The 26,318-nt window shown below is 38.5% G+C and overlaps 5 protein-coding genes across 8 annotated transcripts in view; 3 read left to right on the top strand and 2 right to left on the bottom strand.

Annotated features, from left to right (window-relative positions):
- The window catches only part of LOC6629518 (IDLSRF-like peptide), a 63,146-nt gene extending 40,865 nt beyond the window's left edge, over positions 1-22,281 (bottom strand). Inside the window, exons 1-3 of one of the 3 annotated variants that reach the window (XM_070206696.1) lie at positions 21,998-22,281; positions 20,972-21,941; positions 3,875-4,579 (exon numbers count right to left, since the gene is read on the bottom strand). In XM_070206696.1, coding sequence (XP_070062797.1) covers positions 4,575-4,579; positions 20,972-21,941; positions 21,998-22,177 — 1,155 coding nt within the window. In that variant the 5' untranslated portion in view covers positions 22,178-22,281 and the 3' untranslated portion in view covers positions 3,875-4,574. Of the gene's footprint in view, positions 1-3,724; positions 4,580-8,212; positions 8,297-20,819; positions 21,942-21,997 lie in introns of those variants that run through there. The other 2 variants (XM_002054552.4, XM_002054556.4) reach the window with 2 other exon arrangements.
- Positions 12,140-13,750, top strand: LOC6629520 (putative serine protease K12H4.7). The gene is made up of 6 exons (XM_002054554.4): positions 12,140-12,225; positions 12,286-12,527; positions 12,678-12,909; positions 12,967-13,154; positions 13,230-13,547; positions 13,609-13,750. Exons 1-6 carry the CDS (start codon positions 12,155-12,157, stop codon positions 13,719-13,721), a joined length of 1,164 nt encoding a protein of 387 aa, XP_002054590.2. The 5' UTR covers positions 12,140-12,154; the 3' UTR covers positions 13,722-13,750.
- On the top strand, positions 18,191-20,346 carry LOC6630342 (mitochondrial sodium/calcium exchanger protein). Its single transcript, XM_002054555.4, has 2 exons — positions 18,191-18,923; positions 18,985-20,346. Exons 1-2 carry the CDS (start codon positions 18,242-18,244, stop codon positions 20,175-20,177), a joined length of 1,875 nt encoding a protein of 624 aa, XP_002054591.2. The 5' UTR covers positions 18,191-18,241; the 3' UTR covers positions 20,178-20,346.
- A 948-nt stretch (positions 22,282-23,229) lies between the features above and the next one.
- Aptx (aprataxin) lies at positions 23,230-25,858 on the bottom strand. Its single transcript, XM_002054557.4, has 5 exons — positions 25,691-25,858; positions 25,407-25,632; positions 25,195-25,343; positions 24,743-24,919; positions 23,230-24,686 (listed from the first exon to the last, which is right to left on the bottom strand). The coding sequence occupies exons 1-5, from the start codon at positions 25,841-25,843 to the stop codon at positions 23,511-23,513; spliced, it is 1,881 nt and encodes a 626-aa protein (XP_002054593.3). The 5' UTR covers positions 25,844-25,858; the 3' UTR covers positions 23,230-23,510.
- Positions 25,859-26,157: 299 nt separating this feature from the next.
- Ino80 (chromatin-remodeling ATPase INO80) overlaps positions 26,158-26,318 on the top strand; it is a 45,257-nt gene continuing 45,096 nt past the window's right edge. For both annotated transcript variants that reach the window (XM_032439479.2, XM_002054559.4), the window contains exon 1: positions 26,158-26,253. The gene's annotated coding sequence lies outside the window, so the exon portion shown is untranslated. The remainder of the gene's footprint in view (positions 26,254-26,318) is intronic.

Below are 26,318 nucleotides of genomic sequence, written 5' to 3'. Positions count from 1 at the left end.
GTGCAGTGCCACTCGAGTGCAGTCAGAAAACCAAAGCGACAACAAATAGCAAACAAAACGTAGCATACTCGGAGGCGTTCTTTGAAGCGTGCCACACATGCAAATGCATTGCAAAGGCATATATAAAATGCAAACGCGCCTTGCCCCCGTCAGCATTTCATGCTGCCATTCCAGCCCGTTGCCCATTTACGTGATCGTTTCCAAGCGCAACTGCAGTTGCATGCCGCAAAATAATATATTCTCTATGGATGGCAAATGCTGGCCACGAGCGCCCAAAACCAAAATCATGATTACGCGCGCATTATGGCAAACATTTTGCACGGGGACCTGAGTTGAGTTGCAATTTCCTGCCAGCCTCATAATAACCATAAACTTTATTAGTTTCTTGGTTGCTCCTCTTGCGACCTCTTGTACAGAGCGCCTAATTTTATTAAAAACTTTCGGTTGTGTGTGCTTTCGGCTGTGGGTAGGGCTGTGTTCGACCAGGTGAAACTTTCGCTGCCATCAGATTTTTGTTCTAATGCTTCGAAATTCATTTTCTTGGACGCCCTCTCTTTTTTTTGTTGGCCAAGTTTTTCGCTCCGTGCCTCATTAAGTATAAATAAACGAAACCGTAAACGGAATTCGTGCAGCACAACTTTTAATGGATTTCACATAGGTGAGAGGCGTCAAAGGATTGGCTAGGTGCCGCCATTAGAACACCTTTCACAATTACGGACTGCATTCATTTATATTTAGTTTGTGTGCCATTCTAGTCTTGCTAAGAGCTCTTGACCTTGATGTTGAATGGATTCTTGAATGTTAATTTTTAATTTCATGGATTGCAAATACATATATGAATTATAAATAACAATCTATAAAGTGGCATGAAACGCAACCAAGTTTTATTTTCTGCTAACTAGTGGCCCATCTACAATTTTTCAGTAAAACAGATATACTGAATGACTTCACTTATTAGAGGTCAAAAGGTTATTTTCTCATGACAGATGTGAGACATGACATCGTTCCAAGAAACGAGGACGAAAATCAAACAGCCGAAAGTATATTGAAGAAACCTAATCTAAACCTGTAGATTAAGAAACACGCCAATTAATTATATTGAAATGTCCTTCAATGAAGTGGAGATCACGGAAGGAAGCCTAAGGAATATTAGTTAAGTACTGGCTATGTAGAAAGGAAAGATGCTTTTCTTTTTTATAATTTAATATAACATTTTTTTATGATTTTCGTATCAGCTCAGAACCAAACATACAAATGTTTGCTAATGATATACTCGCTTTAGGGCAATGCAATTAACAACCGACCCTTTCGACTTGCATGAAGGCCGTTAAACGGGAGTTGGGTGTGCGAATCAGTCAAATCAATGCGAGTAGATTGACCTTTCACATCAAATGTCACTTAACAACCTTTATATATGCTGTTTTAAATTGCGTAAATTGCGGACACAGGCCCCTCAACCCACACACAGTTTATGTAGTAACCACTCAAATCGTTGCCACAACGGCTGAAACGCAAAAAAAATAAAAATGAAAATAACTTTTTTAAGTGACAGGCGGTGCTTTGTAACGTCCTGCGCTTTTGTTGCACACAGCACCGACCCAGTGCACAATTATTAACTGCCAGCGTTCAGAGGCAAAAAAATTATGACCAAAACCACGTTAGTTAGAATCAACGGCGGTCATAAAGGCGGCCAAAGCCAAATGCCAAGAGCACAAAAGCGACCGACATTGTGTGGCTGAGCTTCTGAGTGATGGACACCGTTGAGAAAAACGTGAGACAGGGATGGAGTAACAAAAGGATAAGCAAGTCCTTTTACTGTTGACGCCAGACCACTTTCTTGTCCAATAAGCTTAGAAGCTGCACTTGGTTTGTTGACTCAGCAGTTCCACAATGCGCAGCCACTTGAACTTCCTTCACAGAAATCAAATAAACCTCGTTTATTGGATACAGGAAACAACTTTCACCTTTATTAAATTATATTGATTATTTTATATACGATTTCAATTCAGCTTTTTTCTTATATTCATATATTCCTAAATATGATCGCTCAAGTCTATTCGTAGAAATTGAGAAAAGCATGAAAGAACATCTATATTCGGAAAGACGTAGATCAATAAGACACAAGGCTTTAACTACTTATATGTGAGGAGAATATAAAAGCTCATTTCCATACATAGACTCATTTTTCATATGTATGCATTTGTATTCAGTCTTTCCCAAGCCGAAAAGCAACTAACAAACATATTTTAAAGATAAAACTTTAAAAAGTTCAATACTAAAATGAAGGTGAAGGTATCTGCCCTAGAAGCTCTTGACGAATGCATTCATACTTATTTTTTATGCAAAACAGCAATAATGGTAACTGCTTGCGATAAGCGGAAAAAATGGAAATGTTTGATATGATGGCTTACTGCAGCTGCAGCTGCTGTGGTAGCGTTGGTTTGTCTGACCTTTGACTTAAAATTCACAAAAATGTTGTAATTACTTGGAAATTTACGCGGAATCAGAACATGAATAAATCATGTTGTGACAGGTGCAATTGGATAACCGAATTACGGTTGCATGAGTTTGAAATTCAGTTAATTAAAGTTAAACATATGCATTATTTAAATACCATTCAGTATAAAGCTTAACAGTCATTATTCAAGTCTAACTAGGTGTGGCAAACTGAACTTGTTTATTTGCTTAAAAATGTGTTGCCAAATATTCGCTTTACCTCTCGCTAATAAAACACCTGACAATCAGTTGGTTTGTGGTAATTATTTAAAAAGCAAACAAAATTATGCCATCACCATCCGTTCGACTTCTCTACCCCGACTGCAATTGCCGTTAACGACTGACCGACTGGTGTTAATTTAATTATATAATAAATAAGTTCCGCACATAAACCAAAAAATATAAAAAAAAAATATATGGGAAATTCCAACATGAAAACACGAAACTTTACTGAGGGTAATTGAAAGGAAAATGAGAAAACGCATACGGCAGGACGAAAGCCCGCTTAGTTTATTTAATTGCAAATTGAGTTTTAAGCACGCAAATGCAAAAACATTTCACAATTCGTTAGCCAAGTACAAAGTACATTCAAAAACAACGATGAGTTATATGGTAACATAGAGAAGCTTTAGAGCTGATGCACGTAGAAGCCATACAAATACATAACTCTTTGTTTTTAATTTGTTTTTTTTTATGATATTACATACATTTTAAGGTTTTTTTAAGAATATATTATCTATATAAAAATATTCAAGAATGTAAATAAATAAAACAATTTTGTGTTAATATGTTTCTTTCCGATTTATTTCTACATAAGTCCGTTTGTCGTGACTGTCTGACGGCTCAACCCATTAAAGCTACGAAACGTACATTTTCACTGCAGTAACCTTTTCTAATTAAGGAAAACTTAAAACTTAAAACGCTACATAAAGTCTTCATGAATATGTTTCAACGGTTTTGGAAATTCTACCCACAGCTGTGTTTTTTGCCACCACCCGATTGATTTCAGGCTTATCTTCAAAGTTCGGATGGAAAACTTTGTTTTTAGTTTTATATATGCATTATATATGTTATATGTTATATATATACATGCATATATACTTATATGCGATATAGATATAGAATATAGAGAGCAGATTTTTTAGATTTTTGCCCTTTTCTTTATCGAAAATAATATTAATATACGAATACATAATATATATGGAGAATATTTAAAATGTGCACTTACCGCTTCGTTTCTGTATCGGGTTTGCCATATGCCCGTACAAACGACTCAAATCGATGGCACTCGCCGTTGCCTGGAGCAACAGCAGCGAGAGAATAAATGTTGGCCAAATCAAACGTCGCTGGTCCATGGTCAATGGCATGGAGGAGGACATCCTGCAGCTGTTTCTCTTGCCGCCTTTTTATGTACTTATTTTGCTGAGAACGTGCCGAAATTAAAGCACTCGCGTCGGTATATGTATTTTGTAATCTGTATCTATATCTGAGTCTAAGAGGTGCACGAAATAGAGGGAAAACTTTCAGATGCGCACGTTTGCCGCTTTACTCGAGTGTTTGACAAAGTTTTCTAGTTAGTTTGTGTTTGGGCCGCCGCGTCCTTTGCAGCAGCTGAAGGGGACCCCAGCACCGGATCGGTTATGTTTGGTTTGGTTTGGTTCGTGTTACGGCTGTCACTCTCACTTGGACTCGTTGACTCCGTGGACGTTTACTTTTTCTGGTTTCACAGATGGGTCTGATTGAATTATTGTTGGCACTTCTGCTGCAGTAGCTCGTTCTTTTGCTCTGCGCTCACAAAGCTATGCTAATCGCCTTCTAATGGAGTTATACGCACCAGAAATAAGATTTATTCCTTAACTTACTTTCGTTACGTTGATTCGATATAATTATTTATCGCTAGATACGTATTTAATTCGTGCATTTATGTTTGCGCTTTTTGCTACAAGCCGTTTTTCTAAAAGCCGTTGGATTTAGTTTACTTTTCTAAAATATTTCGGATTCGCTTTCGCTTAAACATAAAATCGAAAAGAATTTGCAGGCAAACAAATATTTTGTTTTAGTCGACTTTTTACATTTTTCTACACTGTAACGAGAAGAACACAGAAAACCACGTTAGTACATTTTTTTAAACAATTGTAGGAATTTTTAAGTAGGGATTGTGTTTTTTGTTTTTTAGCGTATATTTCCAGACCTCCATACAAAATATAACGGAAAGCTAACTAAAATGAAATATATAATTTAAAGGAAAATAAAGAAAGGAGAGGAAAATATGTTCCCTCTTGGATATGGATCAGATATTGATGAGATGGGCGGAAGCAATAAAATAAATAATATAAACAAATATGAGCTTGTGTCATTAAACCAAAACCAATGATTTTTCGACCCAATAAACATAAATTGAACAAACACACATTTAATTGGGGCATTAAGAAGTTCACACCACATTTTCAACTCGCACGCAATATAAATATATATATATAAAGATATGGGCATATATATATAAGATAGTCGCCATGACATGATATGAAACAGCGTTGGGCGAGTGTTGGGCAATTTACATGGCAATGTCGTCTAATCGGCTTAACAAAGCTTAACAATATTTCGGTGGTACGAAAAGTTGAACAACCCTTTTGCTTGCTTCTGAACACTCGCTGAAGTTACACACACACACACACACACACAAGCCCACGCGCATACACACACATGGCATATACACATAATATGCTCTAGCCATACTTGAGCGCCTTTTAATGACTCTCTGGAGCACCCAAAACACATACGCAGCAGCGGCAGAGGGAAATGGCGTTGAAGGAAAGCAAGTAAAAACCAGACCTTTAATTATAGCCAAGCTGAACCCTTTTTTTTCTTGTGTTTTGTTTTTTGGTTAAGAGCTAACACAAGCAGACAACTTTATACAAAAGTCAAGCCCGAGGAAGTGGCAACTTTTAGCATACTTTTTGGAGCAATCAAAAATGTAACGTCATTTTTGCTCACTTTATTTAAACAAGTAGACAAAGTTTGCTTCGGTATTACGGTTCCACCGACTTGCACAGCTTGTAAAAAATGTATAAAAACAAGAAGCAAGCGTCAGCATTTTAATTAGTCAGTTTGCCTTTTCTAATAGAACTTTCTTATTTTTTATGTGTTCGTTGATATTTTTGTTGACTTTTTTTTTTAGACAAAAATTTATGTTGTTCTGGGACCAGTGGCATTTTTAGTGCCAATGTTGACGTAGGTCCGTCTGGTCAAGGCAATGCTGCGGCCTTTCTTTTTTTCTTTGAGTTCTAATTGAAGTTGACAAATCCTCAGGGTGAAGGGTCAGCACACAGTGTCTAACACAGCTGCTAATGAAAATTTATGTGGCTTGATGTATTCCATCGAAGTTTCACTTGCTTTTCACAGCCAGCACTTTAGGAGAACTCTAAAGTTTATCATTGTGCCTTTAAAAACAGCTTTGAATTTTGGTTAAATTTTTGCATTTAATTTGTTTTTGCAAAACAGCAGTCTTTCAAAATTGAATCAGAATATAGCATTGAAAATAAATTGTCCCAATATTATTAATGATTGATTGATTGGATTGCTGACTGGGAAGAACTTATTGATAACATAAAATATGAAAGGAACTTCGGCTGTTAATGAAGTTTTAATGTCCAAAGGGGGAACAATAGGCCTTGCGGGCAGCCAATAATGACAGTAGCTGGCAAGTGAAGAGTGCAATACCCAAAATATGTTTGCCTAAAATCTATCTGAACGATATTGCGCAATTTTTAATGATCTCTTTGCTGGTGTCCGAGTACAAAGTTAAAGTTTATATGCATATAAAAGGGAGCTAACACATAAGAAAGTCTATCGAGATTTTATAATCTGCAAGACAAACTCAAAATGGAGCTCAAACGTGAAATTTTTGTTGATTTCCAGTCGGGCTCTGACTGTCCAGATAGTTAAAGCTGGATTTTTTAGGAAAATTGAGTTGGACGATAGATACTTTTACCGGGTATATACGCTTAAATAAACCCAATATACTCTTTTTTACCCAGTTGAGTATGGACAATAGGACAAACACAAGCAAAAAAAATTGCAGACAACTGAAACCTCTTTGTACAGTCGAAAGCATAAAGCCGAAAAGTCTCATGACAATTCGCTGGCAAGCTTTGCGCACATCAAGACGAAGCCAGAATTCTTTAATAAACTCTAATGAAAGTTTTGTGCAAACGATTTAATAAACAATTCGAAGCCGAGTAACAAACAGATGCTTTTGCCGCATTCAACGTCTGGGGAAACACAACTTGCGACTAAATTAGATACACCAGAGACGAAAGAAGCCAAATATTTTAAGACGTGTTTGCCGTTTGCTGTTCCGAGCAAAACTCAAGAAAAACCACATGGCTAAATATTAGGATAGGCCACAGGGGCATAAAGAAGCGCAACCAGGCGAGCCATAAAGTAGCAAACCAAGCCAGCTATGTGACGTGGCCAAAATGTTGCCAAATAAGGCGGCGCAAATTGTTTAAAAAAGTAGCGAGACGTGGCCAAATGAGTGAGTGCAGTTAAAGACAGCAGATCAAACTATCTAAGCGCATTTTCTGTGGCAACAAAAAAAATATATGGAAGGAAGAGGCGAAAATAGAAAGCCAATTATTATACAAAACATAATGCGATGTTAGTTTTAAATATGCATTAACAGGGTCTTTAAATCTTTTTATTTTTTTTTTACCCAAAACAGTTGCTGGATAAAATGCAAGCAAACTTAAAGTAATGCTCCAACATGGGGTGTTTTTAAGGGTCATAACTTTGGGTTACTGCTGGGTACCTTCAAAGTTGAAAATGTATAAAAATAGCTGCAGAGTCAGCTGCCGAAATCACAAACAAGCGCTCATTTGCATAATATGTAAGTATAATAATATACGAAGAAGCAAAGCAGTGACTGCCCACAACAACAACAACAGCAACCAGAGAAAATGTGAGCTTTATTTTCGCAGCATTTTTCCAGCCTTTTTCATATAATTTTGTAGCGCTGGCGATGAGATTTTCCGAGTCCGACGTTACGTTTTCTTAATGCATAATTTAACAGGTGCCTTTGCTGAGCGGTGCGGGCCAGATGAGAGGCATAGCAACAGTGGGCCCGCACAAAAGCAGGCAACAATCAGCAACTGCGTGTTGTTATTCAAAGCACAAAAAACACCAACAACACACAAACAAACACACACACACACACACAGCAAGACGGCGGATGAATAAACTGCAGACTAACGAGGCTAGAACTGAGGCTGAGCCAAACTCTGAGGTAAATAATGTTCAAAGCGACTGTTCTTAAATTCAATTCCTTAACACACTCGCACACTCGCACACCAAACACACATAGACGTGGCTATATGATATTTTTGTTGTCAATTTTTGTCACTTGATTTGGTTTGTAGCGCGAGGTTTTCTTTTACAATGTCACTACCAAAATGGGCTTCACATTTATATGGTATATTTTATTACAAAGGCACACACTGACACACACAAGTGCGCAGACACACACACATGCACACACACACACACACACACAAGAAGGCAGACAAAATAAAAAAGGCGCCAGTTGGAAATACGCGGCCACAAGAAAAACAATTTTGTAAATTTATGTAAAAATTTCCATAATATTTGTTTTTTATGCATTTCGATTTGCTAACACTGTGTAAGTGTGTATGTGTTTAATAATATTCGGTTACAGTACGTTTGAGTACGAGCCAAAAAACTCGAACAACTATTTACAACTCCGCTTGAGTGTAAGTTTCAAACTCGACTGAAGCGTTGAGCACATTGCGTGCGGCTTTTATACTCTGCATTCCACTCAAATGACCGCCACAACTGAGCGTAACTCAATCGCCTACGCGTTGCTCGTCCTGAGCGAATCGCAAGCAACTCGTGCCCTCGTGCGGCCTGCTCTTCGACTCATGACTACTCCGACTGTTGCTACAGTTGTTGCTTTTGGTTGTGCGTTGTGCAAGGGCAATTCGAATGGGCATAAATTACAAGTTTCCAAATTATTGAAAGTTTTCGGTATTTATGGAAATATGATAGGTATATTGGTATTTAAGTATATTGGCAATACAGAGCATTTCATTGGCAACACATTTAAATTCACTTTGATACAAGTAATAATAATGAAAGTTTAAATTTCGATAAAAGAGTCTGAAGTGCATTATTCTTTACCCTAACGAGGAATCACTTACGATAAGGCACAAAGCATCACATCTAATAGATATACTCCGGAAATTACCAAACTCACTTGGATTAGCGAATCGACTCTTTAGATAATAATCTACCTCGTACATATTTTACTTTGCGTCTTCTAAGAACCCAAGTAGAACGTTGCAAGTGACTCAACCATGATCATAACGGCAACCAATTAAAAATACCGGCTAAAAGTAATACTAATAATAAAAATAAATTCTTACTAATGTAAAAGGGGCTTAGTGGATGGCATATCTATTGCCGTACCATATATTCATATTCAACTTTTTCTTCCAGTGGAAAATTAACCTAAATGCGGCGGTAACCAAGGAAGCCAACCGCCAAGTACTCAGCCTCTAGATACAATAGATGAAACCATTCGGCTCCTAATCTATCCACAAACAATACTTAAGAAAACTGCAAGCTGCTCAGAATAAAATTCTGAAAGTGATATTTAATCCGTCATCCGTCGATTCAACAAAATCCCCGCATAAGAGAGTCCATGACCTCATCTCTCGGTCTGCAAACAAATTCGCATTAAATCAAACTAATTTAATGCACAATCCACGTGTTGATAGGTTATTTACCCTTTAATTCCCGATTAGTTGCAATGAAGTCGTTCCCAATAACCTTTGGTATTTAACTTAGATATATTTATCTTCAAAGTTTTCTGTTCCTTTGGGTTATTAATAATTGTGCATTTAATTAAGCTCAACTGTAATATATCATATTAAAGAGAATCAGAGCTTTGGTTTAGCTAGGTTTAATTGAAAAGAAGCCAATTATTTAATTGAATTAAACTTGTTGGATCCGTCCCACGCTTCATTCAAAATAAAAAAGAACTCAATTTTAATAAAAACATATTTTGATGCCGCATTTCAACCATAATTTCCCAACAATCGGACTATAAATATAAATATCGGACTATGGGTGCGACTTGCTTACATCTGAACAACCTCTAAAAACTAAATAAATAAAGATACAATTGCCATGAGATTGACAGACATATCTAATTTGACAAGTTATCAAATATACATGCATATATACAATAGGGTAACACAATTCAAGGACCCTCTGCAAGGCGATATCTGCAGGAAAAAGCGATTGAGGAAGCTGATAAGCACAGCATATCAATTAGCATAAGACCATAAATGAGGAAACGCAACTCTCAAGGTCGCTAGTCGTTAGCATTCTAGTCCTGGCCCAGTCATCAATATACTTCCATGCGCATCCACTAAATATGCTATTAATTAAAGCAACAAATATTAATTAGTGCCGAGTGTCTATGTGTGTATGTGTGAAGCTTTTGTTTTTGTGGATTTCCTGGTAAACGAAAAAAAAAAACACACACATGTTCATGTAATAAAACCCAATGTGTTCTTATAATTTCAGCCAGCAGCAAAGAGCCACTCGCTGAGTGGAAAGTATCAGGGAAATTGAACAAGAAATTACTCATAGAAGAGCACGCCGGCTGCTACCCGCCCCGCCCTTTTTGCTGCCCACGCAAACATCTCTGGCATAACTAGGTGAATCCATGCCCAATAGATTGCCAACCGGGTCCCTTATATGAGCGCCCACTGCTCCAAGGGTAGCGCTGATTCGCTCTAGTCAAAAAGCTCGAGGGGTATTCAGGGTGTGCTATGAAAAGCGTTGGCGTTTCACTCAAAACTGAGTGGAACCAGGTTGAGCCGAAGAGAGCATGTTAGAGAGAGAGGGTGGACATAGAGTGAGAACGTTTGCGCGGCTTGTTTGTCTTTTGGGCCCTCGGACTTGTAATGGCAATATTTTTAAGAGTTCAACTGGGAGTTTGTACTTGCTTCCAGATGAAAGGGAAACTTTCTTATAGATGTGTAAAATGTTAAGCTGCGTACACACATGAAGTAAAAACTTATTTTTAAAGATGCAAATAATTGCATATGTGGTCCCATTTACATAATAATGTACATTTATACTCAAGCTTCACGGATACATTTTTGAAAGATTACTTCCCAATTAGCTGTGAATGATTTTAACAGGCATACTTTCAGAAAACAATAAAATCTTCAATTATAAGCCGTAAAGTATGCCCTTTTAAAATAAATATTAATATACAACTAGTATATATGTTTTTGAGCATACAAACTTAATTTATCTAGAAATTTTGGGAGTGATAAATCCTACAATTATTTGAGCCCGCTCATCCGCAGCTAGTTAATCAAGAGAATCTATATCTTATCCAATTTTAGAGCTAAAGACACCAAATTTGAAAGGGGAATTACTGGGCCCACTTCGACACGCTTGTCGAAAGTCTTAACATTTAAAAGTAACTTCCCCTTGAAATCCCATAATCAAGTTTTTGGTTTTTACGCAGAACACACTCTAGCAAATTATTATTAATGATGACAAGCGTGTTATGAAAATTGGCTTAAGCTGTGCGTAATAGATAAAGAAATATTTCATTAGGCAAGCCATCATTTGTTTAAGACTTATTCGTCAGTGTTTCTTGTATAAAAGTTTTGTTTGAACCGTTTTTTTTTATAATCCCATAAAAGGTGTTGGAATTTCGTCTCTGACTCCCTACGATATATATATTGTTGATCAGTATAAATAGGCGATTCGATAAAGCCATGTCCGTCTTTATGTATTTCTGTTGCAAGCCTTATATAGCCGGATCGGACCGCCATTTCTCATGGAAACGTTCTGTCAAAAGTTAGGTATTGTAAAAAAACACATTTTCTTGTTTGGAATATGAGCCATATCTTTAGGATTTATCAGTAGAAAACTGAGTTTTTCTAGGGAAAATGTTTTTCAAAAAAAATTTCTGCAAAAACTGTAAGCTATAATTATACAAAGGTTCTTTCTTTCTGAATTGCTCGGCTCCAAACCAATTGCCAACTTAGTGAGTGTTGAGTGTTTAGTTGAACTACAAATTGGCAATTCATAATTCATTTAATATGATAGTCAACTAATTAGCATGCATATGCAATTACTATAGGGGCAATAATTATAACGCTCCACGCCCTATAAAACGCCAAACAAACTGACACAAACACCTCAGCTAAGAGCTGTCTACATCAACATGAATTATTACATTCTCGTCTCTATAATTACATTAGGCTTCGGCTCGTTGGTCTCTGCAAAGCTGGAAGCTCACAATCCATACCGTCGTAATTGGGAGCTACTGCTGCAGGAGCCCAGTTCAGGACCTTATACAAAGAACGATGCTGCTCCAGTGGAGGAGCTTTGGCTGACCCAAAGACTTGATCACTTTGACGGGCTGAATAATAAAACTTGGCAAATGGTAATATTAATCAAAAGATTCAATTTTGATCACAAGACTCTTTTCCTATAGCGTTATTTTCGAAATGCCAAATATCATAGACCTCAAGGACCCATTTATATATTTTTGGGCGGCGAGTGGACCATAACACCGGGTCTACTCAGCACGGGTCTAACCCATGATATGGCCGTGGAAAATGCGGGAATTTTGTTCTACACGGAGCACCGATACTACGGCCAAAGCTGGCCATACGAGTAAGTCATTTAGCATACAATATTATTAAATACCTCGTACATTTAGTCTTTCCTATGCAGAAATGACAGTCTGTCCTTAGAGCATCTGAAACATTTATCCCTGCATCAAGCCCTAGCCGATCTAGCGCATTTCATACGATACCAAAAGTCACACTCCAGCAATCTAACACATTCCAAAGTCATCCTAGTAGGTGGTTCATACTCCGGCAGCATGGCAGCTTGGATGACGCATCTCTATCCAGAACTTGTTACTGCCAGCTGGGCGTCCAGTGCTCCGCTGCTGGCCAAGGCGGATTTCTACGGTAAGAAGATAATTGACTGTAATAAATAGTAATATTTAAGTCTGTTACATATCAGTTTTTGTTAAGAATTGCACTTAAGCCATATAACATTAACTTAAAAGAAACACAAAACCCATCTCAATATTGTTAAAATATTTGATATTTTTCCAGAATACATGCAATTGGTTGAGAACTCTCTTAACCTGAGCTATGGTAACAATTGTACACAACGAATAGAGAGGGGTCTTAACCACTTGGTGAAGCTATTCAATACGAATGAGACAACTGAATTATTAACAAGTCTGAATGCCTGTCCGAGCTATGATGCAAATAATTCGCTGGATCGCATGACCTTCTTCAGCGGCATTGGCAATTACTTTGCCCTAGTTGTACAGAGTTACAGGTGGGCCTTGTACATTGGCGATGAGTACGATTGCTTAACTACTAAACTTCTTTAAAGTGCCTACATTCCAGCGCTGTGTGAGACGCTCATGTCGCTGCACTGCAGCGATGAGGAGGCCCTGCAAAAGTTTCTACAGCTACTCTATTTGGATGGAAAGCGGTTGGGTGAATACAACAACTGTCTGGACTTTAGCTACCAGTCAATGTTGCAGCTGTTTAGCGAATATTCCGACCGCAGCTCGGGCAGTAAGTCTTATTGTTTTTCCATTTTTCAAGCGCTGCGCTCAGTTCACTTGCAAACAAATCAAAACTTGCTTGCAGCACGCGCCTGGTTCTACCAGACGTGCAACCAATTTGGATGGTACACCACAACCAGCCGCATTAACACCACATCAACCAGCTCAACCTTTGGCCGTGAAGTGCCTTTGTGGTACTTTGAGCAGCTGTGCCATGATGCATTTGGTTCACGCCAGACTCCGGCAACACTTGCCTTGGGCATTGCACAGATGAATGCACAATTTGGTGGTCTCTCGTTTGACCAGAGCCTGCGTTATCGTGAGGTGGTCTTTACGCATGGGGAGCTGGATCCATGGCGGGCTTTGGGACAACAACGTGGCCGCCAGGCGCTGGTTATAGCAGGCAAGCAACTGGCAATTAGCCAGGTTAAATAGTGCATTAATTAATTTTCTTGCTGCGGCAGGTTACTCGCATGTGGAGGATCTGACCAGCATCAATGTGCGGGACAGTGTGCCCATGAATCTGGCCAAGCTGCGTGTCATGTCTTTTCTGCGGCGTCACATTGCAGCCATTTAGATGCCTTCGTACATTATTAAATAAATATCTTCTTGTCCACGTATTAGTCAGTTTGTAAATTCCTCTTTGCTGCAACCTCTCGTAGGCGTTGCGGCATTTCTTTTCTTGCCTCACTGGCCCTCGGTAAACAGAGACAAATTGAGTGACACTTGGGCGTAAGTGAGATAAGTGTTTCGACCCTCCAATGTACACATGTATATAATTATAAATATTGTAGATTGTTTGCTCAGCTCGCAATTTCTGTTGATTAGGAAAATGCACTTATACTTGTTTGTTAGCTTGCTATACGTTCAATAATTAATTAGTTTAGCGAAACAAGACCCAATGAATCCCAGCGTTCAGATTGCATTACCTACAAAATCAATAAATAGGAATCTTCAAGTTGAAATGATAGAACCTGCAGTCTGACTAAGCTTCGCATTGGCATTTTTATCGACTGTTCGATTGGTGACAAAGTTTTATTTTCAACAACAAAATCATTTTTAAAGATCTTTGTAATTCAAAGCACTTTGTTTCCAAGCATGTTTTGAATCATTTTTTACTCTATCACAACATTTTAATGCTCACCACTTACAGCGCATTATATTTTGCCTTTGCAATATGAAAATATAAGCAGCGACATTTACCCCTCAAGCCGGGCAAAGCTTATGCAGTTTATTCCAGGAAAATGTCACTGGCTCAAAATCCGTTTCATGCCAGCTCTGCGTATACGCAATGTCAATGCATTGCAGAAACAATGCCGCCAACCAGGACAGACACCATATAAAGTATTTTCACTATATTGCTGTAGAAAGAAATACAAGAAAAAAAAAAAGAGTAGACAGGAAATCAAACAAGGCGAACAGAAATAAATAGCGTTCGGCGCGGAAAGGCGAAAGCATTGGATCTGGCATTCTGGAGCCAATGAGTGTTATAGTACATTTCGAAAGGATTTCGCTTAAAATGGATGGCTGTATTAAATTATTAAAACCAAAGTAGCTTCATCGCGTACAGAGAGTGTGAATTGGGCCTGTACCATATGCATATGACGCCACCCGGCGCTACGGGGCGCTTAATGGCAATGGGACGCTATGAAAAGTTATTATCATTGGAGCACGTTGTCATGCCCATTGCCGTTTCCGATGTTTTTCTTGTGCGAAAATTGCAAATTGCTTAAATCGCACAGTTCATGTTAAGCCTCGACGACTTTCACTGTTGTTATTTCAGCTTCTGTTTTTGTTGAGCAGTTCGAGAAAAACATATTCAACATACGCCGAGAGCCTGGGCTGTGTCTGGCACATTTATTTTAAAATGCATCTGCGTAACAATTCATTTTCCATAGGCCACATATGCGGACCGCTCAATTGATGAAGAAGATGTTCCACTTTAGGCTCAGTCGCTATAAAATATTTCTCAAGTATTGGAAAAAAACAACTTCGACGCCACAAAGCATGTTATTATTTAGCCAATCACAGTAACTATTTTAAATCTAAGGAAATCTTTTAAAGCTCGTTTAAAATTTGATCACGTCTGTTTCGAGTTTTTTACGGTAAAATGGACTTGCAAAGAAGCTTATTCCATAACCTTTACCCTGCACCTATTGCCAGAGCAAAAGCATATCTGTATTCAAAAGGTAGAAACACTTTTTTTGAGTTTGACAATGAACTCTTTTTTTTTAAGCCATGTAAGGGAATAAAGCCAAATGTCATTAATATCACTTTTTAAAGCTGTTTTTGCCCTTTTTTGATATAAATTAATTATAATTAATTTCACCGTCAAGGAAGGAAGGAATTAAAGTTTACTTAAGTTATTTTAAGAATATCTGTAGCTGAGTAAAACAAAATAAGCTCGACAGCAACACACATTTTTTACTTATAAGGGTACATAAGTATTCAAAAACTTTGGATATACATATTGTTGCACAGCAAAAAATAAGACACACACACCATACAGACAAAAGGAATGGGAAATGCATTGAGGCTATGTTTCGAGTAAATCTTAAATGAACCTATTGACCTGACGGCTAAGGGAATTATTGCTTTAAAAAAATTAATTGCAAATAAAATCAAATATCAACTTTTGATTGCCAGGCAATTCAACAATGCAAAACAATGATTTATAAATGAGAAAATTTGAAAATAATATGACTTGTATATACCATATATATGGATCTACCGAGAGTAATGATAAAATAGAAAATAAACAAAACGTTCATGTCCTTTAATCTTATGCTGAATTCGTAAAAGTAAATGTGGTATTTGGTATCTGTCTTTAAACGCCGCGTAAACAAATTGTGGGGCTAAAAGAGTAAGTTTTACAAATGAATTTTGAAAAGTTTTTAATTAATTTTTATGAAAAAGAAAACAGGCGATGAAGCAATTGATCGCTTGAAAGCAACGAAAGCCCACGTATTGCCAGTTAAAAGTGTGTCTCAGTTCAAATGGTAGAAACTTTTGCTTATGTGGAGCATGCGCTCGGCGCAGCTCTCGCTCTCAGCGCAAGCTGGCTCTTTTTGGCTCAAAAGTAACGTCCATTATGAATGGCATCCTGTTGCTTGAGCCGACTCGTAACAGGTGGCAAGGCTTCGACAGCGCTCAATCCGCCAGGAGGCAGCTTTGATGGCGTAGCCGATGGCCAGATGGCAAATGGAACCAGCTTGGAGCTGCTTTAACAATGGCAGCCACCCCCGAAAATGAGCGGAAACTGACGTGTACTCGCAAAGTAACATTGAAACGCTTTCTGCGGACACCTTGACACTGTGACACACAAATACATTTGCAGGTGTTGGCGTCAAGTTCAAATTACAATGACAACAACAGCAGCAACAACAAACAGCAGTCCGTGCTTTAGAGTTGCCACAGCCTTGTCTCAGGGTTGTTACCTTGAATTTTGTTAAACGCACACATATCTCTCAATTTGGCAAGAGCTGTAATTTTTGACTCGGAGTTTGGCATTCAGGGCTAAGAATTAACTCCATGCGCAGCTTAAATTACAGCGCCAAGTGGATTAGCTTATTATATAAAAAACTTAATATTTGCATAAATGAAGGTGGCACACAAATTGCCAGCAAACTGATGGATTAAGTCAAGTGTCCCTGAACTAAGAAATAAATTAATTGTACCCGAGTACTTAGTTGATTAGTGTGAAACAAGACTTTCATACACTGGAACAATGGGGTATATTATATTGGTGTTTATTTATGTCACTCTCAGAAGAAGCCATTTTCATTCCCATTTCGGCTGTCCTTCCTTATGTCTGCAGCCTTTCGACTAGTTAGCTCTGTAATATTGTTCTTTCATCTTTAAAATCATTTATACCTGGCTGTTTTAGCCTCAGTGTCAAGTAGTTCACACACGCGTTTTTCGCGTTAGTTGCGTTAACTAATGGCAGTTATTTGGCTTTCTGGCTAATCGCTGGCACAAACTCAGCTTAAGTAGCTTAAAATAACTTAATGTAGCTCTTTGAACTTTCCACACACACGTGCATCAAATGCTTTAAAGAGCTCAAGGAGCGAAGGAGGAAACAGTTTGAACTGCCTGAGTGGAGACCGTTGACGCTCAACTCTCGCGGGTGCAGGACGATCGGAAAACTTTGCCCACTTTATCCACTAATCAGGATTATAATTTATATTTTACCGACCCCCGTTTGAGCTTCACCTGGCTGCTGACTCGGTTGCCCTTGGTGCGCTTAATTAGCCATGGGCTAATAATTTTCCTGATTTGAACTGCTTGGCAAGTGAACTTTAAATTGAGCGGACACGTACCGTTTTCGTTTTCTAAGATTTGAATTGGCCCAAAGGCATTACATAATTGCATAATATAAAAAAAAAAACAAGGAAGAGGTTCTTGTCGGGAGCTCCCGTCTAATGGAAACCCTGAACCCTCTTCTTCCAACATCAAATGCATATATATATTCTATTATATGTCAAGTTTGGTGACTCTAGCTCTTATTATTTACCAATTATGCCCAAAAAACAGGATATCGATATCGATTTTTATCGATTGCTTAAAAACAGAGAAAGTTATCGATTATCGGAAACAAACTCGATCTGCGCGGGCACTAGGAGCACCTACATCTACAATTTCAAGTCCAGATCCTTGCGTTCATACATACGGACAGACGGACAGACAGGCAGACAGATAGACGGACAGACGGACAGACAGACAGACGGACAAACGGACATACGGACATGGCTAGATCGAATCGACTATTGGTGCTGATCAAGAATATATATACTTTATGGAGTCGGAGATGCTTCCTTCTGCCTGCTACATACATTTGGATCTTGCACAAATAAAATATAATCTTACATTTTTTTTGGGTTCAGGGTATAAAAATCATTTTGGCGCATACTCTTTTTATCATTGGTTGAAACTAGTCTTAAAATGTGCTTAATTTTGAAATAACAGCGAAAACATTTAACGGCAACAACACTCTTAGATACAAATTGAGTTGTCTGTCTTTTGTATATGATTTTTAAGTCAAATAGAATTAGTAGAAAATTTGTTTAGGTAGAATAAGTAGAATTAAATTGCAGCAGCATGGAAGTAAACAAAACACGAACCGCCTTGGACAAAGAATTCGATGTGTTTTGGTCAAATGTCAATTGTTTTGTTGTGCTGAATTTTCCGTATGAAGAAAGATGTGAATTTGTAAAAAGGGCCAATAATTGCATACATGGAACGAACTTCGTACCATACATGCATTTATTTGCCTGTGATTTCAAATGTAAAAACCAATTTCAGGAGCTTGTCTTCGTGGCCATATTCTTCTTTGTATGTCTCGAGCTGGTGCTCTGCCTCGGCTATGCGGTCCATTATTACTACAGTCCAGCATTGAAGGTCGTTTCGCGAATGCTCCACATGAACGAGCATCTGGCTGGCGTGACGTTATTGGCTTTTGGCAACACAAGTCCAGAACTATTTTCTAATTTGACGTCTCATAAGGATAATGTACCTGTATTTGGCAATTGCCTCTCGACGGCATTGTTTGTGGTCATGTTTGTGGGAGGATTGATCTGCTATCTGTGTCCGTTCAAAATGAGCTCATATAGCATCGTCCGAGACTTACTTTTCTTGATATTAGGCGTGACGCTTTTGGAATATATGATATCCAGTGATGGGATGGTTTCGATTAGAGAGTGCTGCATATTAGTGCTAGTCTACATCGTTTATTTGGTGGTCAACGTGCTTGACCTGTATCTCATGCATGTTTCCACTAGATGTGAGTAGCGCACTTAACGAGTTCTTTCTGTATTTAGCTCACTCGCATAACCTTTTGTCAGCACTGAGAGTCCAAATAGACGCTCTGGACAGTATAGAAGACACACAAGATGTAAAACAGCAGCGCAAATCCCTTGAAAAGAAATACAACGTGATTATAGTCGATCAACGCGTGGATATTCTAAAGCGTGAGCAAGGTCCAATGACAGACGGTCCAAGTTTCACCTACATGACTAAGCGTCCTGGCCGACGTGCCAAGATTGACATGAGGGCCAATCGCAGAATTGTATATAATGTATTCCAGAGAAGAAACCGGCATCTTGTGAGAGACTTCTTCTACGCACTCCGGCCCGTCGATTTAGCTGATTGGCGCAAAGCCAACATGCTTATGCGTACCTTTTATATAACCAGGGCTCCAATTGTAATAATATGTGCGTTATATATACCCTTGGTGGATTATGAGAAGGAATTGAATGGCTGGAATAAGCTGCTCAATTGTCTGCAAATTATCATTAATCCGGCGATCACAATAACAATGGGCAATGCATTAATATTTAGAGAAAAATCGAGGCTCTGGTATTACACCATACCCGAGACTTGCAAATACGGCTTTTACTCCTTTGCGGTAACGGTGCCAATTTCCATATTTGTGTTTTGTCACTCGAGGACCGGTGCCCCGCCAGCATATCATTGGTTGTATACGATCTTGAATCTGACCGGATCTATGTTCCTGACATTCCAGTGTGCCTCCGAAATAGCACTAATAATCGACGTGTGTGGCCACATATTAAAAGTTGAATCCGACTTCATGGGTGCCACTGTAAATGCCGTAGCCAGCGCCCTCGGCGATCTGGTGACCAATACGTCAATGGCACTGCTTGGTTATGAAAAAATGGCGTATGCTGCAACCATTGGCAGTCCATTCTTTAGTGTACTCCTGGGCACGGGTGCTGTGCTAGCATCCAGGATATTAACCGGAGGTTCTGCCACAATTGAGAACATGCATGGCAAGTATGGTGAGAATGCGTTCGTCTTGTTGCTTCTCGGGCTCTTGTCAACGCTGCTGTGGACAGCGGTATTAAATTATAATTCTCGCCGTTCTGTTGGCATATTCTCCATGGGCATCTACCTTCTGTATTTAGTTTTTACCCTGCTGATTAGGTACGGTATAATCCAACCATATTTCTTTATGCAGTCTATCCAGTCCCCGATCCCTATGCAGAGGCAGATGCGAATCTATAGTCAAGACAACTAATACGCTTTTGATATCGAAAATTTATAGTAGCAACTGAAACAAATTTTAATGGTATACACACATAGTTAATGTATGTCCTCAGATACATTAGTTGCCATTTAGCATTTGATAGGTATATTTATGTATGTATGTATGTAATTTATATAAGAACCAAAATATAAATTTATAGACAAGAATCTGATGTCTTGTTAATATTGTGTTTGAAAGAGTTTCGCTCAAAGATCGACGCGTTCACACATACGGACAGACAGATAGTAACGGCTAGATCGATTCGACTATTGATGCAGACCAAGAATATATATACGATATGAGCTCGGAGATACTTTCTTCTGTCTGTTTCATTACCATTTTAACAACATTCATAGAGAATCACTAATATTACGGCAATTAAGAATATTTACAGGCATATTAACTATGTAATATGATTTTTATATCGGACTTTCAACTTTTTAAATAATACTATAACACTTTTGTCCATATTAGGTTCTTCATTGACCACTATAAAATATTTATATAGCTGTCCCGTGTTGATCTAGTCTAGTCTAGTCTATCTGCCTATGAGTATCAAAAAATGATTGGCACTAAATTGGAGACTATGCAAAATAAAGCGAAAAATAGCTTTATCGCGCAGAAATTTACATAAAATTAGGTTTACTCTTGCATGAATATATAGTTTATATTTGAAATATTGAATATGCATGTGTATAAGATTAAGAACGCTCTGAACAGCAGTCAAATATATATTAAAGAATCATTTAAATCAAGTTAGGCCTCGTCAGGCGCATTGTCCTTACCATTGATTGTCTTGGAGTCTGGCGGGTATTGGTTATTTTTCTTCGGCTTGTTATGCCATTTCTTTTTGATAAACGGCTTAGCATCGATTGGATTACGTTGTGAATGATCCGGAACACGATGTTGAATATATCCGGCATTTTTGTTGGGACATATGTTTGAGGTAGCATTACCATTCGACTTACTAGCTGTGTTGACAGGCAGATTCGCCTTCGTCTGCTGCACATCATTGGCAGTTTGTTTAGATTTAACTTGCTGCCAGCAGTCAAGTCGGTTGTTGTGCAATCCTGGATTCGGGGCATTGAAATGCATCTGATCAAAGTTTTTGCTGTTTGCCTGAGATGATGACGGTGCATTGTTATTCATTTGATATGGTCTTTGGAAATTCATATTTAGTCGCTGTTGAGGTCCAACTGGTCCTCGAAAGTTTCTTATCAAGAAATCAGTCCATCCACCCATAGCATAAGCTGTTCCATTAAATGGTGGTGCATATCCACAAATGTTGCTGTTGGCATTCAAATGCATTTGTCCAATTGATTGTGACAATTGTGCCACGCCCATTTTGTTTAGATGCTCACTTTGTCGTTTTCTCCAATGGTCATACAAATGAATCTTGAATTTGTTAAAATTATCTGTAATAAAACTGCACTGGTTGCAATGAATGGGCGTGGCCATACGCAATTCTTCCGCCTTATCGGCGGGCATAGGTTCAACAGATCCGTTGACGCGCAGAAGTGCGTATACAGCTTGAAAAGTTATAAACAAGTCTGTGTTAAAAGTGTTCCAGTGCTGAATGCGACGCATAAAGCTGGAATAGAAGTCATCCGAAATAATGTGCATATTTAAGCGATTCATGAACGCGTCAATCTTGAAGCCAACCCGAAAATTATTAGAGGGCAAAGGCTGCTGCTCAATGATTTCGTTAGCTAGATCCATCATGTGGTCCAGAAGGGGCAGATGCTCCCGTTTTAGCTGCAGATTGAATGCTTATATAATGTACAACAGGCATCTCACCTACATTCACTTACCGCTGTGACATTTTTAATGTCCTCTCTGGGAAAAATAACAAAATGATATTCCGCTTTTGGGCAATCCACATTACGCAGCACCGCGGCCCGATCGGTCTGAATAACAACGTCCTTCCCAGCTTCCATTTTTCGGGTGAGTTCGCCACGTTGAAATTCCACTAAATTCGCGTCCTCCTGCATCGCAACCAAAATGTATTATAAAAAAACAGCAACAAATCGAGCTATGGAACTGAAAACTTAGAATTGGCACACTCAACTGTTTGTGAATGCGACTAAACAGTGTTGTGAAACTGTGCGAACAAGTAACAAAACCAACAAGATTCCAATTGGTTCGGTTTTACTGCGTCACAAATGCAATTGCGATTTGGTGAAATGTGAATCCAGCTGACGTCACTATACCCAAACATATGCATATATATATTTATACTATAAGCACTTCAGTAAAATTAACTGACGTGGCTTTACAGTTTCCATGCTTATCATTTTCTATGTATGCCCTGAACTCATTCACAATGGGTAAAGACGTATAATTTTGGTGCAAATGTATATAACATGCCAATCCCATACAGTATATACATGCATATATTCTTTATCGGCATTGCCAGACACGTTGATCTTGCCATGTCCGTCAGTCTCTCCAAGAGATACCGAAATTAAATAGGTGCATTGACAACACTGGACTTGACAGCCGCAGCAAGCGGCGTACGTGCTTGTATGCATGTATATATATGTATACATATATATATATTTTTTTAATTAACAGGCAGTATATACCTTTGGCTTAATAATTATCTGATATGTTGTTACTGTTATCTAACAACTTTTGGCAAAGTAAAGATATGTATAAATAAAACAAACCTTGAATGTTAACAACGCCAGTTAAGCGCTCTTTCTAGGGTATCTTTTAGTGGACCCTATTTTATCAACATAAATGTATGTATGTACTCATTAGCGTACCGCAACTTAATGCAAGTACATATATTTGTTATAAGTTTAATAGCATTTCATTTTTATTGAGTTGCGTGGTCTTTGTTCTAAGTAGAAAAGTAATTATTGTGTAAATCGAGTACAAAATCATATTTTAAGAAGTAAATGTAACATTTCAACATTTTATTTAAATCTTTGTTTCTTGTATTAATGAGATTGATAATTTTAAATTAAACAAAAGATAATTCAACATTTTCAAAAAGTTATAAAAGGAAAATCTTGCCAACAAAAAAAAACGTAATATATCCATTTTGATAGACATTATCAAAATCGGTAATATAGTGTTATTTTTATAGGAAAATATTATGTATACATATACGCATATGTAATATAATAGATGAGAGCGAATATCCAGAAATTTTGTAATATCACTGGATTTTCGTTTTGTTTCTTAACAAATTTTTTCTTAAATGGGTTTCCTTTGCCTTTGCGCTCATTGCCTTGATCTTCAGAAAGAGCGTTGCAAACATTAACAGATTGTTGTTTCGGATCCATACTTTGCTGAGATTCGGATTTTGCGTTATGCTTATTCAACATTGCTGGATTTTGTTGCATATTCAAGGCCCATTGGTTTAGATTTGTCCGTGCTTTGGGCTTGGTTATGTTGAGGTTTTGGATTGAAACTGGGTCGGACTTGCATGACGCTAGATGGATGATTACTTGGTCCAGATCCAAAGTTGTTTTGTGTCTGGTTATGTCGAGCTGCAGGATACCCACGGCCAGAACTACCTTGTTCAATATTGAATCGGGGTCGAGTCTGCCCATTATGTGGTACAATATTGTTGGAATTAACCTTGGAAAAATTTGGTCTATTTATATTAAACCGAGGATCCTGCCCATTGGGATGCCTCTTAAATCCGGAATTCTGAAAATTCATACGCGGGTTGTAGTTGGGCCGTGGCCCGTTTGCAGTCTGTTGATTGAATTGTCTAAATTCGGGCGGCTGACATTTGGAATTAGCATTCTGGCCTGGAATGAAGTTGATGTAATCCTGTTGCGTGTGGTACGGGCCACCGCCGCCCTTTTTATAATGTGCATTCTGATGATTATTTGAATTTGGAGCCGGTTGCTGTCCCATGTTTTGGCGCCAATTTTGTATTTTCGTTTCTGGTTTCGAGCTTGTAGCGCCTTTTGAATAACTTGGCTGCAGTCCAGGACTTCGACTGTCCTTATTTATCTGCGACGTTGACTTGTTGATGGCTTGAGGAGGAGCATCAACTGGCTCTTGCTTGGGGTTCACTTCCAATTTTGCTTCGTCTAGCATGCGAGTTATGTTGTCCACTTGCTGTTTTATTTTCAGTTCAACTTCTCGCTTCTTCCAATGCTCAAACAAGTGGGTTTTCAATGCCACTAGACTCTGGCTTTCAAAATCGCATTGGTTGCAGCGCAATGGCATAGTTTTGCGTAATGCCTTAGCCCTTTCAGGAGACATTGGCTCAATGGAACCCTGTACACGGAGCAGGGCGTAAACAGCCTGGTAAGTGATGAAGACGTCAGTGTTGAAGCTGTTCCAATGCTGTATGCGACGCATAGACTCCGAGTAGAAATCATTTGATATGACATGCATAGCGATTCGGTTCCTGAATGGGTCGATTTTGAATCCAACCAGAAAGTAGCTGGAGGGCACGTATTTTTGCTGTTCAATTATCTGAGTGGCCAGTTCCATCATATGATCCAGGAGCGGCAAGTGCTCCCGTGTCAGCTAAATAGCGCTAAAAATATTATCATAGAAACAGATTAATATATTCACAGACTTACAGCACAAACATTCGATATATCTTCCTTGGGAACAACCAGAAAATGATATTGCGCCTTTGGATAAGCATCCTTCATCACCGTCGCTAGATCAGTTTCTATTAGTTGTGCCTTGCCCTGTTGCATTTGGTACGTCAAGTTGTCTCTAGCCGCTTCCTCTCTTTTCCTCATTTGGTATAACTAATTTTAGGAATTCACCGAAAACTAAAAAATGGTGTATGCAAGCTTACACACATTTATGCACATTATGTGTACAATGGCAGAAATTAGTATTTAAAAGTAATGAAACAATTGGAATCGGCACCTAAAATGATTCAAAATACTGAACAACAGTGTTGAAAAAACCCCACAGCTGGTATTCACACACGACACACACACACACACACACACATAAAAAATGATTGCGTACGTGTGGACACGATCTGTTATTGCCATCTATTTGTTAACAGGCTTCAGTGCTCCTGTAAGTGCTCCTTGAGCGATGGCATGTTTTTGGCAACAAACGCACACTGATTGCACGTTAAGGGCTTCGCAAGCAGCTCGTCGACTCTATCTTTGGGTAAACGTTGTATGTGGCCTTCGTTGCTTATTTGTGCATGGAGTGCTGCAATTACAGTAAAAATAAACACTCTTGTTTATAGTTATTTTTGGTATTTCGTCAACGTACTTTCGTATGGTATAAATAGAGACGTGTTGAAGCTATTCCAGTGTTTTTTTGTCTTTAAGCAACTTGAGACAAAATCCTTTGAAATGACGTGCAAATGCAAACGTTGCATGCTCGGCTGTGCATGGAAACCAATTTGAAAACGCTCATAACTTTCGCCGCGTATTTCAATGATATTGCGGGCTAGCAGATGCAGCTCCTCCAGCAATGGCAAATGTTTCTTGCTTAACTAAAAATTGAGAATCAAAATGTGCTTCAAAATAAATTTGTGCATGTCTGTCTATTACCTGAAAAATACTAGCAATATCCTCCTTGGGCAGCACGAGGTAGTGATGGCGTGCCTTTGGGTATTTATCGGCTATAACAACAGCTTCGTCTGTTGTTATAATTAAATTAATAGGATCTAATAAGGATTTGATAAGCCCGGTTTGCCAATACATTTTTACAGCTGATTTACTTGGTTGTCCCGGTTTCTGCAGTGTTGACAAATATCCAGATGTGGTGCCGTCAGTGGTGAAAAATGGCAATATGAACACAATGATGCGTGCGTCAGACGCGCTTTGGTTTGCATATCGCTTAAGTACACAATTGTAACTATGAGTTCAATAAAATATAATAATAAAAATTACAACCAAATACATGATTAACACAAGCCTAACATATATCCAACAATTTACTCCGTGACTTAGTACTCGATTTATTTAAATGGATTGTCCAGCACTGTATTCACAGCGCATGCAACCCTGCACGCAACCCTGCACCAACAACAATGAACTACAAGAGCCGAGAAGAATATTATTTGTTTGGTCGTCTAAATGTGCTTGTGTGCAGCGTGTGGGCAAGTAAAAAAGTGTGTACCGCAACATACAGTCAGCCGTGCATTTTTTACGCAACGCGTGCGCAATTCTCTCTATT

This window comes from Drosophila virilis, chromosome 2, assembly GCF_030788295.1.
Source record: "Drosophila virilis strain 15010-1051.87 chromosome 2, Dvir_AGI_RSII-ME, whole genome shotgun sequence".
Classification (NCBI taxonomy): Eukaryota; Metazoa; Arthropoda; class Insecta; order Diptera; family Drosophilidae; genus Drosophila; species Drosophila virilis.
The sequence above is the reverse complement of the archived record's forward strand: the minus strand, read 5'-3'. Positions and strand labels throughout refer to the sequence as shown.